General features: G+C 36.5%; 1 protein-coding gene across 7 annotated transcripts in view; it reads right to left on the bottom strand.

Annotated features, from left to right (window-relative positions):
* Klhl13 (kelch like family member 13) overlaps positions 1 to 18,367 on the bottom strand; it is a 171,700-nt gene that overhangs the window by 28,348 nt on the left and 124,985 nt on the right. For all 7 annotated transcript variants that reach the window (XM_005368915.3, XM_013354380.2, XM_026790141.1 and 4 more), the window contains one exon: positions 7,283 to 7,424. In XM_005368915.3, coding sequence (XP_005368972.1) covers positions 7,283 to 7,424 — 142 coding nt within the window. The remainder of the gene's footprint in view (positions 1 to 7,282; positions 7,425 to 18,367) is intronic.

Raw genomic sequence — 18,367 nt, 5'->3', positions numbered from 1 at the left:
CTTAGCCTCCTTCCTCTTTCCTAGCCCATTTATCTTCCAGATAGTTCCTCTCCGTGACCCTGGAATAACTGAACTGCCAGGCGGGTTACTAACCCTAGACTAAGTAACCTGCCAAGGCAATCAACAGACTACCAATGAAACGCCAATTTATATTTTGCCTCTTTGCTTTTGGCTTATTTACTTTTTTGGCAAATATAGAGAAGAACAGGCAAAGAAGGAAATAATCTGTGTAATGTTACTATTTCTATCAATAATATTAGTCATGTAAATTGTAAGCTTCTATTGAGATATTTTTACAATTATGGCTAATGGGCAGTTAATATTTATAGAGCTTATATTTTAAAAGGTAAAACTGTTTAGAAAAAAATTAGAATATAAATGCACAGACAGAGTCAGAAAACCTGGGTCAAGTCCTAGTAAGTGTCATCTAAGTGGTTATATGAATTTTTGCAGGCCTCCTAACTTCTGAGATAGTCAGTCCCTATATATATATATATGGTGGATATAACAATTCTTGCCATCTCTGTCTCATGACATGTTTTCAAGTATCAATGAAGGAAGATTATATGTAAATGCATCATATACTGCCATCTAAATTCATTCAATTCCATAAATAATCTCCACAAAAAGAGCAAAAGGCATTGAGTGGTTCCTTTATGTCAAGTATTAGGCTAAGCTCTTCACATGCATTAACTCTTTTAATGGTACTTACAATATTAAAAAATTAAAGCTGGATATTTATGGAGAATACTCTCATACCCCAGCACTAGATAAAGGGCATACAGAAAGAACATGCTTAGATTCCAGGTCTGGAGAATCTTTCTAAGAGTGAACATTCATTAAGGACTGAATTATGTGGATATAATAGAATCTAATAACAGCTTTAGGAATAAAATATCTTACATGGGAGAAATCTATCAATGATTGGTAAGCTACAGTTATGTAAGAATGAATACGGTTCTGATATGCTATTGCCTAGAGGAGTGCCTCTAGATAACAAGCTTGTATCACAAAGTTTGAAAAGCTAGAAGAAAGGATCTTAAAACTTTTTATCATAAAGAAACGGTAACTATTTGAGGGGACAAGTATATTTAGCTTTATTTAAAACATTATACAATCTACCATGTACCAAAACATCACACCAATCATTAATAAGCTTACCTTGATGTTTTATGTGTCAGGTAAATATAAATTTAACAAATATCTGCCCAATAGGGAAATAATATGTTACCAAAAGGGAGCATTTAAGGTGAGTCATTATGAAAAAATGGGAGCTGGATAAAGAAAAGAAAGGGTGTTCCAGGAGAGGAAAGAGGTATAAGAACAATGATACGTGAAAGAATGGTGTAACTTTTCAGGATGATGAAAGTCATGTCCGCATTTTCTTTGACCCTCTTTTCTATTAACTCTGCTAAGCTAATGCCAAGCAAAGGGGTATGTGGCGGAACGGACAAATGATTAGAAATTAACATAACAACAATGAAAGAACATAAAACTGGAGGTATTTTGAGAAATGCCAGCCAACTAATTATGAAATAAGGATTTGTATCTACATTATATAAGAGAACACTTATTATTGAATATTGGAAAGATAAATGGCCCAATTAAAAACTGGGTCAAAATTCTACATAGACATTTTGCCAAAGATGGCATAGAAATGACCATAAGCACAAATGAAAATCTGTTCAACATAATTAAAAATTGGACAAATGCAAATAAGAACCATAAGTAGAACTTCATACCTCCTTGGATGGCCATGTTAAAAAAACACTAAACAATTGTCAAGGAGCATGTACTGTGTGCTTTCTTTGACTGTATTATATGTCAAAGAGCATGTGCTACATATATTCTTTACTATAAAGAAACCAGCACTGCCCACAATTCCGTGTAAGTATAAGATAGTGCAGCTACATTAGCACACACCCCGCCAATTCTTCAAAAGACTGAGCATACAATTACCACAGGACCAAGCAACTCTGTTCCTAAACTCATAAAAAAAAAAGAAATAAAAATATTTGAAAATGTATAATCCTATCAGCATTGCCCATAAGCTGAAAGCTGGAAGTCACCAGGTACCCATCAATGAACAAATGGGTGAACAAAATGCATCCATGCAAAATACATCCATGCAATGGGAATACTGTGTGGTCGTAGAAAGGAAGCATGCTGCATGCTATAACATGAATGAGCCTTGAAAACTTTATAATAAGTAAAGACACTAGTCACAAAGGCCACATATTTGATAACTTCGTGCGTGTGAAATGCTTAGACTAGACAGAGCTATGGAGCTAGAGAATTAATGCCTACCTAGGGATAAGGAGGGGGCTGTCAGCAGAGGGGGAGTACCTGCTAGCAGATACAGGTTTTCTTATTTTGAGATGATAATCTTCCAGGAATAATGATAGCTGCAAATTCCTATGAAGAGTCTAAAGCCCACTTACACACTTTAACTAGGTGAATTATACGGTGTATGAATTGCATCTCAATAAAAGCTCTTATTTAAAAATTAAATGTACCTGAAGGCATATGATACCGAGAATTATCATCAAAGGACTGCATAGTAAAAGAGAGGCATTGTCAACCTGGGATAATAAGGAAAAATCAAAGAACCGAAGGCTCTATGAGAAGCAAGCACAGATACAGTAGCAGTCAAGGAAAGGGGGGCAATGAAATTAGCCTCCACTTTGAACAATCACTCCTTAAGTTAATGTTGGGTAATCTTCTTACTTCGCACATGTAATTTGTACTGCTAACTCCATCATGGATTCTCCTGGGATCTGTCTAAGGCTCTAGGAATCCAAGCTGATTATGTATCAAATGTCTTTCTAGGCACTGTGACAGCCTAATTTGTTGCAGCCTATTTAATAAAGATGACTAATCTCTTAGAGTCACTCAGGCCAACCAGATGGATACTTTATTTGGTGTACCCATCACTTCTGATCAGCTACATTCTTCCCCTGACAACCTCTCTGCTTAGCTTGGGTGAGAGGAAAAGAACCATTTGTCACACACCTTACTTTTCCATAAACTGTGACATTTAATCTTCATATCTTTCACCTAGATTACAAATAAGGAAAGTGGTCCAGAGAGGATAAGTGACTTTCTCAAAGTAACATCACTATCCAGTGTACTATAATGGGAACTCTAGTTTGGGCTGCATTGGAAGGACCAAGATATTCTCACTACAGTTAGGAAATGGGTAATCATTCAGGGTGAGACTCCCTAAAACAGTTGGTTGCTCCCCATGGATCATTCCCCTTGGCGGTACTTTTGATGCCTGTTCAAGCCGGTTTTGTGTTGTTGCTAATTTTAACACAACGATACCATTTATATATTAAACACTTCTCTGGCTTATTCCCTTGACTACCATGCATCCAAAATTAGAAAAAGGTTCTCCCCGTTAGTGATTGGTTTAAAAAAATCTGTTTGTTGGAATATAACTTTTTACAAATAATATTTTTATGAATTCTTTGAGAATTCCACAGAATGTATGCTGATCACCTGCAACCCTCTCCAAACTATCCCCACCTCTCTACCCTCCTGACTTGGCTTTTCCTTTCTTGTCTCTTCTTTTGCTTTTGTTCCCCTTGAACTCATCAACTTCAATTGGCATTTGCATTTGCCCAGGAGTGTGGCAGACTTACCCAAAGGTCCCTCTCTTCCAGCAGCTATCAAATGCTAATAGCATCTCAGCTAGGGGTGAGACTTGGTGCTGACTCCCACCACCACCCACCCACCCACATACTGGGATATTGTCTTTCTTGAGTTTGCACCAGTCTTGGGCACAGCTTCACAACTGCTGTAAATTCACATGCGCATTTGTCCTACTGTGTCTGGAAAACACTACTTCTTCATAGTCATCCACCACGCCGGCCTCTGGCTTTTACACTCTGCCCGCCCACATCTTTCAGGATAATCCTTGAAACTCTGGTGGAGGGGTGTGACAAAGATTTCCAATTTAGGTCTGAAGAGTGTTTAGTCCCCTTTTAGGTGCACATTGACCAGTTGTTAGTCTCTGTGCTAATCGCCAACAGAACATAAAGTAGCTTTTCTGGTAAGGATTGAGAGATACACTTAATCTATGAGTATAGCAATAGGCGATTAGAAGTTGTTTTAGTACAAAATTTAGCAGAATAATAGTCAATTTAGCAGAATTTAGTCAATTTAGCAGAATAATAGTAGCATGTCTCTGTGTATCCCTGACTCTTTTGGAACTCACTCTGCAGACCAGCTGGTCTCGAATTTAGACACCCACCTGCCCCTGCCTCCCGAATGCTAGGATTAAAGGCAGTTTCCGAACAGTTAAATAATATTCCATTGTACAAATGCACAATTTTTGTTGTGCATTATATTTCCTGGCAATTATGAATAGTGCATTAATGAACACTGAGGAGCAAGCATCCCTGTAGTAAGAGTACCCAAGAAGAATAGCTGGATTATATGGTATATTGACTTGAAGCTTCTTGGGAAATCTCTATACTGTTTCTACAGTGGCTGAGCCAGTCTGTAATCCCACCAGCATCTGGTGCCATTTGTTTTCTTAATCTTGGCCATTTTAACTGGGTTAAGATGAAATCTCAAAGTAGTTTTAATTTGCATTTTACTTATGACTAAAGATGTTGAGCATTTTGAAAATGTTCCTCGGACATTTGTATTTATATTTTGAGAATTTTGTTTAGGGGGCTGAGACAGAACTGACTGCCTAAATTCAAAGTCAGCTTAGACTACATAGTGAGCTTCAGACCATCCTCGGCTACAGAACAAGATCTTGTCTGAAAACAAATAAACAAACAAAAAATTAGGATAGATCTGTGTATTGAGTGCAAGGCGTAAACAATTAAATGACAAAAAAAGATAACGAGAAAACATTTAAGCTACTTTAAATGTTTCCTTGCTGTAACAATGATTTATAATGTATCTATCATCTCATCTATTCATACATGGAGAAAAGAATCCATGGTTGTTGGTGGAAGAAGATTCTAGTCTGCATACTGTGGTGAAACTGTACAGTTGACCCTCAGTATGCTGTGTGGGTCCCTTATCTGAAAATTCAACAACCTAGGATGAAATGTATAGTTAAGTCTACCCTAGAATGGCTGTATATATACTGAACATGGCATTTCGGAACTTTCAATCTTGTCATCTGTCCCGAAATAATTCGGTACAGTACCTATTTATATAGTGTTTGTAGTGTATTAAGTCAATAATCTAGAGATGCTTTTAAGTATACAGAGGATATATTTAGGTCATAGGGAAACATTATGCTACTTTTCATAAAGAACATGAGAAGATTTTGGTCCCTGGGATGAGTTCTGGAACCAATTTCCTGTGGTGGGTGAAGATTGCATATATACTCTTTGGAGTAGAGCATCACCTCGGGACCTGCTAGAAATGGGGATTATTAGGACACCCCATTTTTTTGATTCACTATCCCTAGGTTGGGAATCAGTGCTCACTCAGTGTTTTAACAAGTCCTTCTGATGATCCTAACAAGCACTAAAATATCCTTGAGAATCACAGCTATGAACTACAGTAGTGATCACTGTTCAGCTTAACGCTTTAAAATAGCAGGTTCACAAGCACAGTATGGATGCCTCTGGTTTTCTCCCTGGCATTTTGTTTGTTTGTTTTGAGACAAGGTTTCTCTGTAGCTTTGGAGCCTGTCCTGGAACTAGCTCTTGTAGACCAGGCTGGTCTCAAACTCACAGAGATCCGTCTGCCTCTGCCTCCTGAGTGTTGGGATTAAAGGTGTGCGACACCACCACCAGGCTCCCCCCAGTATTTTGAAACTGTTCTTTAGTACAAGGATATTAAAGTAGTATGTTACTTTCTTGTATGTTCTTGATATTTACTTAACCCCTTATTATCTCCTCACATGGGTTGGAAAAGTCAACATTTACATTACATATAGCGTAAAGATGCCAAAAGACTGAACCCTTATATTTCCACTGAGGACCACCCAAAGAACAACTAACTTTAGAACTCATCTCTCAGGATTTATAGATTGAAAAGAAAAGGCAATATAGAGATGCCCTGATCAGTAGTCACATTTTCTAGATAAGGAAAATGAAGCCCTGAGACATTACACCAAAGAGAGATTATACAATAATTATAAGCATCATCTTTCATTATAACATGTACTACTTCAGGGTAGTTGTTCTTGATCAAATAGATTCATAATATCCACATAGGAAGATTTCATTTTATGATACATTTATATATGCATATATAAATATAATAAAAAAGCAAAAAGACCAACAGAATTTAAATCTGTCTGAAGGCACTTAAGGCCATCAAGGACTCTACTGTTCTCTAATTCATCAATGACCACAGGGATCAGTAAGGTCACTTAGAATGTCAATGTTTGTGCAAAATAGTCCCAGATCCCTGCCCTTTGGGATCCTTTGACTTCCTGTCCCCTCCTTTCATGTTAGTTATTCATTCTTTTTTTTTAAATATTTATTTATTCATTATGGATACAATGTTCTGTGTGTATGCCCGCACACCAGAAGGCGGCACCAGACCTCATTAGAGATGGTTGTGAGCCACCATGTGGTTGCTGGGAATTGAACTCAGGACCTTTGGAAGAGCAGACAATACTCTTAACCACTGAGCCATCTCTCCAGCCCCCTAGTTATTCATTCTTACATCTATCAGCGGGATTGTATGCAGTAGCCTCCATCCCTATTCCCACACCTATTATGGCCGAATGAGAATTGAGGTATCAAGTAAGTACACTATTTAGGACTATGATAAAGATGACTGCCCAACAGATGAGAAACTAGAATATTAACAATAGGAAACCTGTGATTTGTTCCCTCTGGCTTTGACATAATAGACTTTAGAGTCAATGTTGGCAAACAGGATGTACTTTATGGAGAAAGGAAAAGAAACAGGAGGTAATGATATAAAAAAAACAGTATACATATATGAAATTAAAAATAAATTTTAAAATCAAGTGACATACTATCAAGATACTCTGTACACAAATAAAACAATAAACTGTGGGAATGGTTTTAAACTCAAGAATGCATTTTTGGTCAAGATTTCTATACTGGTAGGGTTTTATTTGTTTTCTAAGTAACAGATTCTATTTCTGAGAAATTTTATGTTAACAACAGTAGCTGAGCTGAAAAGAGAGATTTGCCATGCACCTTCCCTCTCCATCCCCACATAATAACAGCCTCCCCAGTTATTGCTATCCCGCACTTCAAAACAACAGCAACAGCTACTGAAAGGTTCATAACTTTACAAATCCCGCCAAAGAGGTAGTTGACATTACCTGTAATACCACAGAACTGTGGGTATTGCTGGTAAAGATGCGGGTGTTCCCTGCCTTGGAAGAATGCAAATGGGCAGAGAACCCCATTTCGCTGCATCCAAAGGACAGTCTCATATGCTGGTCTTCCTCTTCCACGAGAGATCTGAAAGAGTTTTTAAATGAGAAGGAAAGAAAAATGAAAATGTGCATAATTCACAGCAACGAAATTATTTAGGTAAATAGCTCCTGCTGACAATCATCTGTCTACAGAATACACGGAGGCTCGTTTCACTGCCTTCTAATCCTACCCGTTGGTAGCATAGAAGAAATCCACATGTTTAAAATGCTTTCTATCCAGGCAGTGGTGTCACACACCTTTAATCCTAGCACTTATGAGGGAGAGAGAGGCAAGCAGATCTCTGTGAGTTCAAGGCCAGCCTGCTCTACAGAGCTAGTTCCAAGAGAGTCAGGCCTACACTAATATACACACACACACACACACACACACACACACACACAAAATAAACCCTGTCTTGAAAACCAAAAAAAAAAAAAAGATTTTCAAGAACAGAAAATGTAGAAATAAACTGAGAAATCAATCAAAAGATAGTTTTAAGGTATAGTCTCAAGGAACTTTTAGGGTGACAATATTTGCTTTGTGTATTTTGCTATTCAGATAGCAATGCTATCAAATTATATCCTTCCTGGTTATGTTGAATTTCAAGTACCTAATTTTAGAAAGAGAAAACTAGCAACTGATGTATTCAATCACTGCTCTCTATCAAGTACTTGCCAAGAACTTTACCCATGTGAGCTCTTTTACTTTAAGACAACCCAATACAAAAGTTCTTATTATTAGCTTCACTTTCTTTTCTTTTTATGTTTTATTTATTGTGTATGAATGTCTGCCTGCATGGAGGTCTATACATCACAAGCGTGCCTGGTGCCCACAGAGGTCAGAAGAGGGAATCAGATTCCCTGCAAAGAGAATTACTGATGCTTGTGGGTTACCATGTGAACACTGGGAACCAAATTTTGGTCCTCTGCAAGAGCAATAAATGCTCTTAACCATTCAACTATCTTTGTAGCCCCTATCTCTTTTTTAGCTTTCTTTTCACAATTTGGGATTGTTTGGAGAAACAACTGTATCCTACTAGTATTTCCATCTTCTCAAAGACATGGATAACATAAGTAAATAAAATACGTTAAACTAATAGCTTTTTCCCAAGGACCATAAGAAAGGAATGCAGAATGTGGAGTCACCAAGACACTTCATTACCAGAAACTCTAATGAAACCGTTGATAGTTACAGGGCTTTCCTTAGATTATACTAAAAATGACCACCCTAGAATGATCTGTCATTATTTCTTACAAAGGGCCTTTTTGTACCCTTAACTCTACATAGCTAAAGTGGATTCTGGATCATGTGCCTAAGAACAAGGAGTCCTTGGCTCTGAATTGGTTTGGTTTGTGCATTCATGATAGATACTATCCTAAATGGATATTAGGAAAAGAATTTCGATCAGAATTTCCATTATCTATAATTTTCTGAAATTTAATTTATGTGATTTCTTAGCTGGGCTATATCCAGTATCAAAGATTTCACCCTTTTCCTGTAATATCTATAACCCGAGCTTCTCAGTTTTCATACGAGTTTTAAGACGATAGCTACTTTCTACACAAAGATGTTGCTTTTTGAATACTGGCACCAATCAAGTGCTTTTAAATCCTGCACTAATTAGCAGGAATTCTTGCCTTAAGGGTGACATCAATTCTTCTGAACAGTATTAGAGCCATAGTATAATGAAAAATGAATTAATAAAATATAACCATGTTTTATTCATCTCTCATAGATATTTAATAGAGAATAATTCAAATAAGATTTTGACAAGCATAAAAGAAAATGAACATAGCCTTCCATTAAAGTTTCAGAAATAGCTTTAAAAGGAATGATATACTATATATATAATTTACATAGTGTGCAAAATACTCATACACATGTTTGTAGACAGGCACTGGAATTTATAGCATCAGTTGGGAAAGTCAGAAATAGATGGTGAGGCACGTCGCTACCCAGAATATATCTATCCATCTAAAATTATTTTAATAGAAAATTCAAGCAGACTGTGCTATTAATTTCTATATTCCCTACACACAGCCTGGTATGAGAGGCTTAATTTATGTCCTGTGACTGAATATGGAATCTCATTTCTGTGAATCATTCCAAAGACATCTCTTTATCATGCAGGGCTTAAATGGCCATCAATTATCATTTTCCCAACAAGGACAGGAGTAAAGCCGCAGCTGCTCTGTCCTTATGACACACCCTAGAAGTCGTTTCTTTGAATAAACTACAAGTAACAACTTGTTTACTTGTCATTTGTTCCTTGCTCTCAAAATTGAGAAGGTTTATATGAAAATGCAACCCTTTCATGGCATTAGGAGATAGCTGGCTTTCTGGTTAATTACTTAAAAAGCTGGAGAAGCCCTCATACTTGGCTTCTGGAATACCGGGGAGAGAGACTGACTCTTTAACATTCAAAACACTCCCTATCATTTTTGTGCCAGTAACAACACATGCCATATCAACCTTCTTAGGAGACTCAATATGCCCATCTAGCTTCTTTTTTATTAAACTTACAGACTACAAGAAAAGTGCATTGTTCTTCAACTCTGTAAGGAATTGATAGCTTTCTCTTTTTCCAGGCTACAATTACAGCATGTTATTATGTTAAGGGGCTGTTTATCAAAAAATTCCAGACCAAAAACTATTTTTTTTAAAAAAAATATTATCAAGTCACATAGTTAAAACAATATGCATGCCAGCGGTTCTCAATGGGCAGAGGAAAGGAAGGAAATTTTCTTCCAATCCCTGCCCCTTCCCATACACACGTCCCTTGACAATGTTTGTGGACATTTTCTACTGAACTAAGTGTGGGAGGGGTAGGCAATTACTGTCATCTCCTGGGATGCTGCTAGGCATAGCACAGTACACAGGACAATTCTGTATGTCAAGGATGTTCTCAGGCAAAAAATGTCAATGGTACTAAGGCTGAGAAACCCTGGGACAGAGGGATTGCATTCACATGAAGTGTTTATCCAGTAATTTCATCTTTTAAATATTTGCCAATCCTTGGATTGACTCCCTGACGTAATGTCAGCATTACAAAAACACAGTGGGGATTACTAATTACCACTAAATCTGCTAAAGCCATTTTAACAGAATACCTCAGCTCTCTTCATTCCTAACACCTGAAAACTCAAGTGTTTACAACAGATCAGTAGATAATAGCACTGATGTTTCTATGATAATTATGTAAAAAAGATTTTTATATTTTATATAACAAAAACAATATCTTAATTCTGCTTAAAACAACTGTTCACTGAATTCACCTTAACATAGAAAGTTAGTCTTGTAAATCTTGAGCAAATCCTGCCATTTTATAAATACTAAAAGGTTATTTAGAGGAGACAATGTCTTCATCAGTTTTTCTAAAACTTAAATCTTCCTGCTATAACATTAGAATCTATGTATGACTGCCAAACTAACCCTGCACACTGAATACATTTTATTTTCAAAACAGCAGTGAACCACCGAACGGAAAACTAATCTTTCACAAAATGTGCATGAACCAGCCAAATGTGCTTGTGCGAAGAAAATCATCACAGTTTTGTTGTTGCTGCTGCTGTTGTTGAGAGCTGTGGGTTAGAGAGGAGGCGTTCTCTATGTCATTTTACTAAGACCTCCATAGTCATGAAAAACTAAACATATAACTGCATTTACTTACACTGTTGTTTGAAGAAAGAAAAAAATCCTAAGCAACTGTTATTTTGCTAAGCAATACCAACATTGTAATCTTGTCTCAAACTTTCCATATTTTACAAGAACCTCAAGGAAAACATATGTAAATAAATACAAACATACAAATTCATATAGGCAGATGTATAAATAGTTAACAGATAAAATTGTTCAATGTCTTCAGTATTCAAGAACATGCAAATCAATGCAAAGTGTCTATTTTTTAAACCTATAAATTATCAAAGACACACTCTCAAATTCACTAGTGCAGACATGCATGAAGTCCCTGGGGTCTACGTGGAGCTGTTCATAAAAATGGATATTTGACAAAAGGCATCTAAAAACTACTACTAGACCAGTTTTTCTCTCTTTTTTTATGATAATGAAGGATTGCGCACTACATCTGTGTCCTAGGCGAATGCAACCAAAAGAAAGCTGATGAGGGAGAGGGACTTGATCGGGGGAGGGGGAGGGAAATGGGAGGCGGTGGCGGGGAGGAGGCAGAAATCCTTAATAAATAAATAAAAAAAAATAAAAATAAATAAATAAATAAACCTTCAAAAAAATAAATAAAAAAAAATACCTCAAAAGAAGGCCCTGTGACTTTTGTTAAAATGTTTCCTAGACAGAACAGTGACAAGTGAGTTCATTTGCCCAAAGTTCTGTAAATAACAGAGGATTCTTACAAATGGCTATACCAATCACATTTGTTGGTATGCTCCAGGGGAGGGCACGTCTAATTTGCATTTATTTAGACCAAGCTCAAACTCCCTCTGAACAGTCCTCAATCTCTACATCCAAAAGACTAACTACTGAAACCAATCCTATTGTGTTGGAAATTGAGGTAGCATCTTCGTAAGTTATAAAATTCACATTTCATTCTCGTGGCTTCTATCACTACAAACACAGATCCATTTTAAATGCAAATGCCGAGGAAGGTGACATTTCACTGTCATGTCGAGGAAAAAAAGAATAGTTTAGTGTCTTTTGAAATTATTATCATGAGAATACATTAAAACCAGATGCTTTTTCCTGGTATGGAAGTTATATATGGAAGTTATATATGCCAACTTATACACTGGTGGCTCACTTTTAACTTACATCACCTAAAGAATAGCACACTGACATTGGGAGGAAATATTTTGCCTTATACATTCCTGTATTGCTTGGAATTTGTCAGAAAAAAACATGAATCAGAAAAAAATTAAAGTACATGAACAACAGTTTTCTTGTTTCTCTCTACTCAGTTACTGGTTAGTTTCACAGGGCAACTTTTGGCTTGCCATCATTTCCTTATACATATAAAATCTAACATGTATTGTAATCACACAGTTTCACTACAACAAAGCACTTGATTTAAGATTCAGTTAGTGCCGGAAGTATAACACAAATATCTGAAGTTCCCAGGTCAATAATATTATCATACCCAAAAGTTACTGCATAGAAGAATGGCAACACCAACAAGACAACAACCAAGACAGCCATACATGTTTTGACAGTACCATAAAGCAGACCAGTTAATCAAGTCAACAACTCACCCTTTCCAAACCCAACCCTCAGGAAAAGAAAAGACAGATTTCAAACTCACAGTTTTAAAAGAAAATCAAGAAAGGGGTTTTCTTCAAAGAGGTACTCTCCTTCCATTTGTTTGTCTGCACTGAAGTGGAGAAGTGTCTGCTCACAGCAGCATTTGCTAAATGAAACATTTCTTGTGATAAAGTTGCATGGCAGGTGGAGGAGAAATTTTGCCACCTGTTCTCATACTCATTTGAATTTGAGAGCTAAATCTGTCAAGGTATTTCCTTCCACCCTTAAGAAATGAATCAAAAACTTAAGATGATAGGATCCATTTCCCACTACTTTTCAGATAGATTCGAAGTATGAATTGGGTGTTAAAATATTAATAAATATTTTCCTCCTCTACCCATCCAAACAAAAACTAAATAATAAATCAGACATGTTTGGGTATTCATACTCATGCACTTTAGCTTTCACCATTATAAAAATTAGAGAAATACAAAATTAAAATCAGAAACAAAAATTTCAGCTTCTGAAATAAAATAAATAAGTCTGATACAGTTGTTTAAAAGGGGAAAAATCCATACTACTTCAAGAATTGAAATATTAAGTCTACTAACTAACATATCATCTAAAGTATCATTACATGAGGAAACTACAAATATCATGGCAGCCTGTATGAATAAGGCATACATTAATTGCTGGCTAAGAAATATATGGACAACTTATCTCTTTAAAAAGGTTAGGCACAAAGAAATCATAAGAGCAAAACTTTAATGAGTTATTTCTATTTTTATGACTATATGTGAGATCTATTATTAATGATCAGAAATGTTTCTACTAAAACTTTTTGCATAGGCAATATTTTCATTTTTATCAATGGTTGTTGTGTTTTCAATATTCTCTTTCTGCCGTGATAATACAAGCATCCAGAAAAAGAAAAATAACCAAAGTAATAAGCATATGTGAAAATGGCATTTCAAATTAAAGAGACTATAGTGCAAGCTTCTCACATGCATATATCCATCACATTCAGAATAGAATTACACTAACAAGTAGCTGATGTCCATAATAACATAGGAATAAGATCATTCACCCAGCACCTGCTGTGTACTAGGCACTGTGCCAGGCACATTCTCATGTGGTACTTAATCCTCAGGACGATCCCACTTTCAAGACTGGGAACTGAAGCCCGGGGAGTTTAATGCTTCACATACATATCATAACTATGAATCCAAACCCATGCCTAAACCTAGAGCCAACATTGTTTCCATTACACAAGGGCTAAAAGTTAAAAATAGGGAGTAGAGACTGTACAATGATTCGTATTTAAAGGCTTTTATTATAAATACAAGAAAGATATAATAAAAATACATTCTGTTGGAGGAAAGGAATTTTCTGGTTTAATTACATGCATCCAAAATCCCCTGCTTTGGGTGTGGGAGAGGATGATGGTGAGAGAACAGTTAGCAGGTCCAAAATGATTTCTAATATAGGATAACTATGGCTGATGGGGGTTAACTGAAGACTTAAAAATAGCTAGTGAGGTTTTTTTTTTTAAAATATTCTCAAAATAAAGACAATAAATATCCAGGGTTAGATATACCAATTTCATTGATCTGGTTATTGTACATTATATGTGTGTATAGGGATACCACAGTGAACCCTACATATGTGCAAAAAATAGTAATATGCCATTTTATAACACTAACAATAAACCAACTTCATGAAGCATGCTTGCTGTCTTAACTACTTGGGATGCTGAAATAGGAGAATGTCTTGAGCCTAGGCATTCGAGTGTAGTCTGGACAACACAGAAAGGCCTCATTCCCCTCCCACAGAAAAGGTAACAAACAAGACTAGAGAGATAGCTTAGTAATTAAGAGCATTTGCTGCTCTTCCAGACAACCTGAGTGTGATCTCCAGCATCCACAGGAGAAACAGCAAAGCTTTCCTATAACTCCAGCTCCAGAGAATTCAACACCCCTTTCTGCCTCCCAGAGCACCTACAAATACACACACACACACACACACACACACACACACACACACACACTCATAAATCAGAAAATAAATCTTTTAAAAATTAGTAAGGAGTACTACTTCCTGGATCATAATTCTGAACAAGTTTGGGAGATTTTTACATTACTACATTTAAAAGAACATACCAGCATTGAAGAGAACAGATTTTGAATTCCAATGCTGACTATCATAATCCCCAAAATAGCACTATGACACAGATGAGGGAATTGGGCTAGACAAATGGAATGACAAATGATACTCCATTAGATAACTGTAACAGGATGAAAGTTAATTATCCAAAGCAAAAAGCATTTGCACTGAATATTTCAATCCTGTCCTTGAACAACTCTAAAATTAATGGTTTTGCTCTCAACCTACCAATTTTAAGACGTTGTGCTGCTCTTATCATTTAAAACACAAACACTTTTTAAATTACATCATTTCATATACCTTGACAAACATTTCTTCTATTTGAGAAGTTTGGTTCTTATATTATTTTTATTCTTCACATTTTTTATAATATTTTGGAGACAAAAAGATAAGCATATAGGTCGATAGTGGGTGACTAGGTGGAAAACCAGATGAATGAGTGGGTGTGGGTGGGTGAATTGTAGATGACAGGGAATAGGTAGAATTTACTATATATCTTGAATTAAAAAGAAAACAGGAAGTGAAGAAATGAATTAGTGACTGTTCATCCCATTCCTGACACACAGAAAACATTTCATCCAGAGGGCCCATCAACTTTAGATAGCCATAAACCCGGAGACATTGCACATAGGGGTTGTGGTGGTTTGAGTAAGAATGGTCAACATAGACTCATATGTTGGAACGCTTAGGGAGTGGCACTATTAGGAGGAGGTCTGGCCTTGTTGGAGGAAGTGTGTCACTGGCGTGAGCTTTGAGGTCTGAAGAGCCAGATGTAGAACTCTCCTTTCCTTCTCCAACACCATGTTGGCCTGCGTGCTGCCATGTCCTGTCATGATGATAATGGACTAAACCTCTGAAACTATAAGGAAAACTATAATGTTTTCCTTTATAAGAGTTGTCATGGTCATTGTGTCTCTTCACAGCAGAAGAGACCCTAAATAAGACAGGGGTATGTGTATAAAAAAATGGCGGTATGTACAAGTCAGTTGGGAGAAACAGCAACTACTCCAATTATCATACACAGAGGTATACAATACAGAGGGCACAAATTTTAGTCTCTAGTAATACCCAAATCTATTGGCAGAATGTTCTAATTTCCAGCCACTAGTCAATCAGGCCTAGCTATCAAAAGGCCTCAGTACACTTGCAACTGTGAACTTAGCTTCTCTTCTATCAATTCCCAATGAATAAAGTAAAATGCATATCCAACTGCTTCAATATCAAGCCAACTTGCTCTGAAACTCTTTTCTTATTGAGGATTTGTCACCTAGTGTCATTTTACCCCATTATTGGTAGCTTGCCAATTCTGAAATTTGACTATTATGTTACAACATATTTATTTATTTATTTATTTATTTATTTATTTATTTATTTTGGATTTTTTCGAGACAGGGTTTCTCCGTAGCTTTTTGGTTCCTGTCCTGGAACTAGCTCTTGTAGACCAGGCTGGCCTTGAACTCACAGAGATCCGCCTGCCTCTGCCTCCCGTGTGCTGAGATTAAAGGCATGCGCCACCACCGCCCGGTGTTATGACATATTTAAATACGAGATCCATACTATGAATAAATTGGGTTTTACCTGCCTAGAATTCGTTTATTAACTATTCAAACACTCAAGTTATACAACTGCAATATTTATTTAGAAATCGGACCCCATAAACCAAAATCAAATTACAACCAATCATCAGTCTAGTAGAAAAAAAAGTGAAAAGCCTAACCTAATTTTCTGGATTGTCCAGTTATATTCAACTTATTTTTATTATTTCATTATTTTATGTGCATATATCTTTTGCTTGCATGCTGTAAAGTACTAATAAAATACCACCTTAATTCAAGATAATGGGCCAGAATCTTCTTTCATTCCTTTATATACAGAACATTAAACCGGATTTTTATGCAAATTATAATGTATGACGCTCAAAGTAGGTGAGAAGCACACAGAAAGAAACGAGTCATCAAGGAAGTGGGAATACTAATGAGGGGTTAAAAGTTTGCCCACTGGTTAGAAAATGGTACCTACTACAGTAACTACTACCTTCGCTAAATCTTCATGAGCTATTGTCTGAAGTAATAGTTTCAAATCTTCTCACATGCCTACAGTATTTTAGAAGGAAATGAATTCGATTACATAGTTCCCAATGATCCTTCCTGGAAACCTAGTCAATCAGAACAAATGTCAGGAATCTCAAATATATCCTGTTATGATGCAACCAAGTGACACAAGATTAAATATTTTGGATGCTAAAAGGCAACTGCCATCACCAAAACATTTCTGTCATCCCCATTTTCTATATTTATAATGATCAATTTTGATATGTATTGTTGTTTAGTATTTTCACAGATAACTGTTCTTCCAGCTCAGAAAACTCACCTCTACATTCTTTGCTTCAAGATATCTGGGACTAGTCTTCCTTAACTGAGCATCCCAACTAGCTCATAATGAAGAGTCTTGATTAGAGGATAAAGAAACTTTAAATTTATATTATAAATTAAGAGATATTTTGTTTCAGAGTGTGCTGTTTTTATCAGGTACTGCTATGCCTTTCGTCTCCATTTAGCGATGTAGTATGGAAAAACAATCTTAAATATTTTAGGAAATAATTCACTTAATTTACAATTTTCAGCACTGGTCTTTCCCATCACATATTCAGGGATAGAGCAGGGAAATGAAAGAAAGAGGGGCAGGACACAGGTTAACCATGAAAGAGATATGAAGAAGCCTTATGAAAACTTACTAGTTTTTTTTTAATATGTGTATGAGTGTTTTGTCTTCCTGTACATCTATATGCCATGAGCATGTTAGGTGGCTGTGAAGGCCAGATGAAGGCATTACAGATGGTTTTGAAACACCATGTGGGTGTTAGTAATTGAACCTGGGTCCTTAGTGCTTCCTTTTTTTAATATTTTTATTTATTATGTATACAATATTCTTTCTGCGTGTGTGCCTGCAGGCCAGAAGAGGGCACCAGACCTCATTAGAGATGGTTGTGAGCCACCATGTGGTTGCTGGGAATTGAACTCAGGGCCTTTGGAAGAGCAGGCAATGCCCTTACCCTCTTAGTGCTTCTTAATCAGTAAGTCATCTCTCCAGACCATGAAAATCTATTAGCTTTTAAAGATTATATATATTATATTTATTTAAAAACCTTTCTCCAGAAGTATCCCCCAGGAGTAGATAATGCTCCCACAAAAAATGGGTGATTAAATAAAGGTCTCATTGCCAAGAACAGTTTACTACCCTTTGAGTTATTATTATTGATCATGGAGACCCCAGAGGACACTTACAACAACACAGGCTATTGCCACTGCTCTTTTTTGCCCACTAGAACTACTGCTACTGAAGATACCACACACTTTGGTTAAAATAAAATCAACCTCAAACTAACTGGGAAATTTCCTTACTTCTGGTTAGCTTTTATAGTGCCATAAGGTGCTTTCAAGGTTGCTAGGAGGAGAAAAGACATCAGTGGACGTACCCTATATTGCAATGCAAACCTGCCAGGAAATATGTGCCCACTGGTGCAATAGCGGCATGACTATTATGGGATAACCAATTTCTCTCTTGATTGGATTTGAGAAGCATGTTCCACATGAAGCATTTCATGCCTGGTACTATAA

This window comes from Microtus ochrogaster, unplaced genomic scaffold (assembly GCF_000317375.1).
Source record: "Microtus ochrogaster isolate Prairie Vole_2 unplaced genomic scaffold, MicOch1.0 UNK42, whole genome shotgun sequence".
In the NCBI taxonomy this organism is placed as follows: Eukaryota; Metazoa; Chordata; class Mammalia; order Rodentia; family Cricetidae; genus Microtus; species Microtus ochrogaster.
This window is presented reverse-complemented; position numbering and strand designations above follow the sequence as displayed.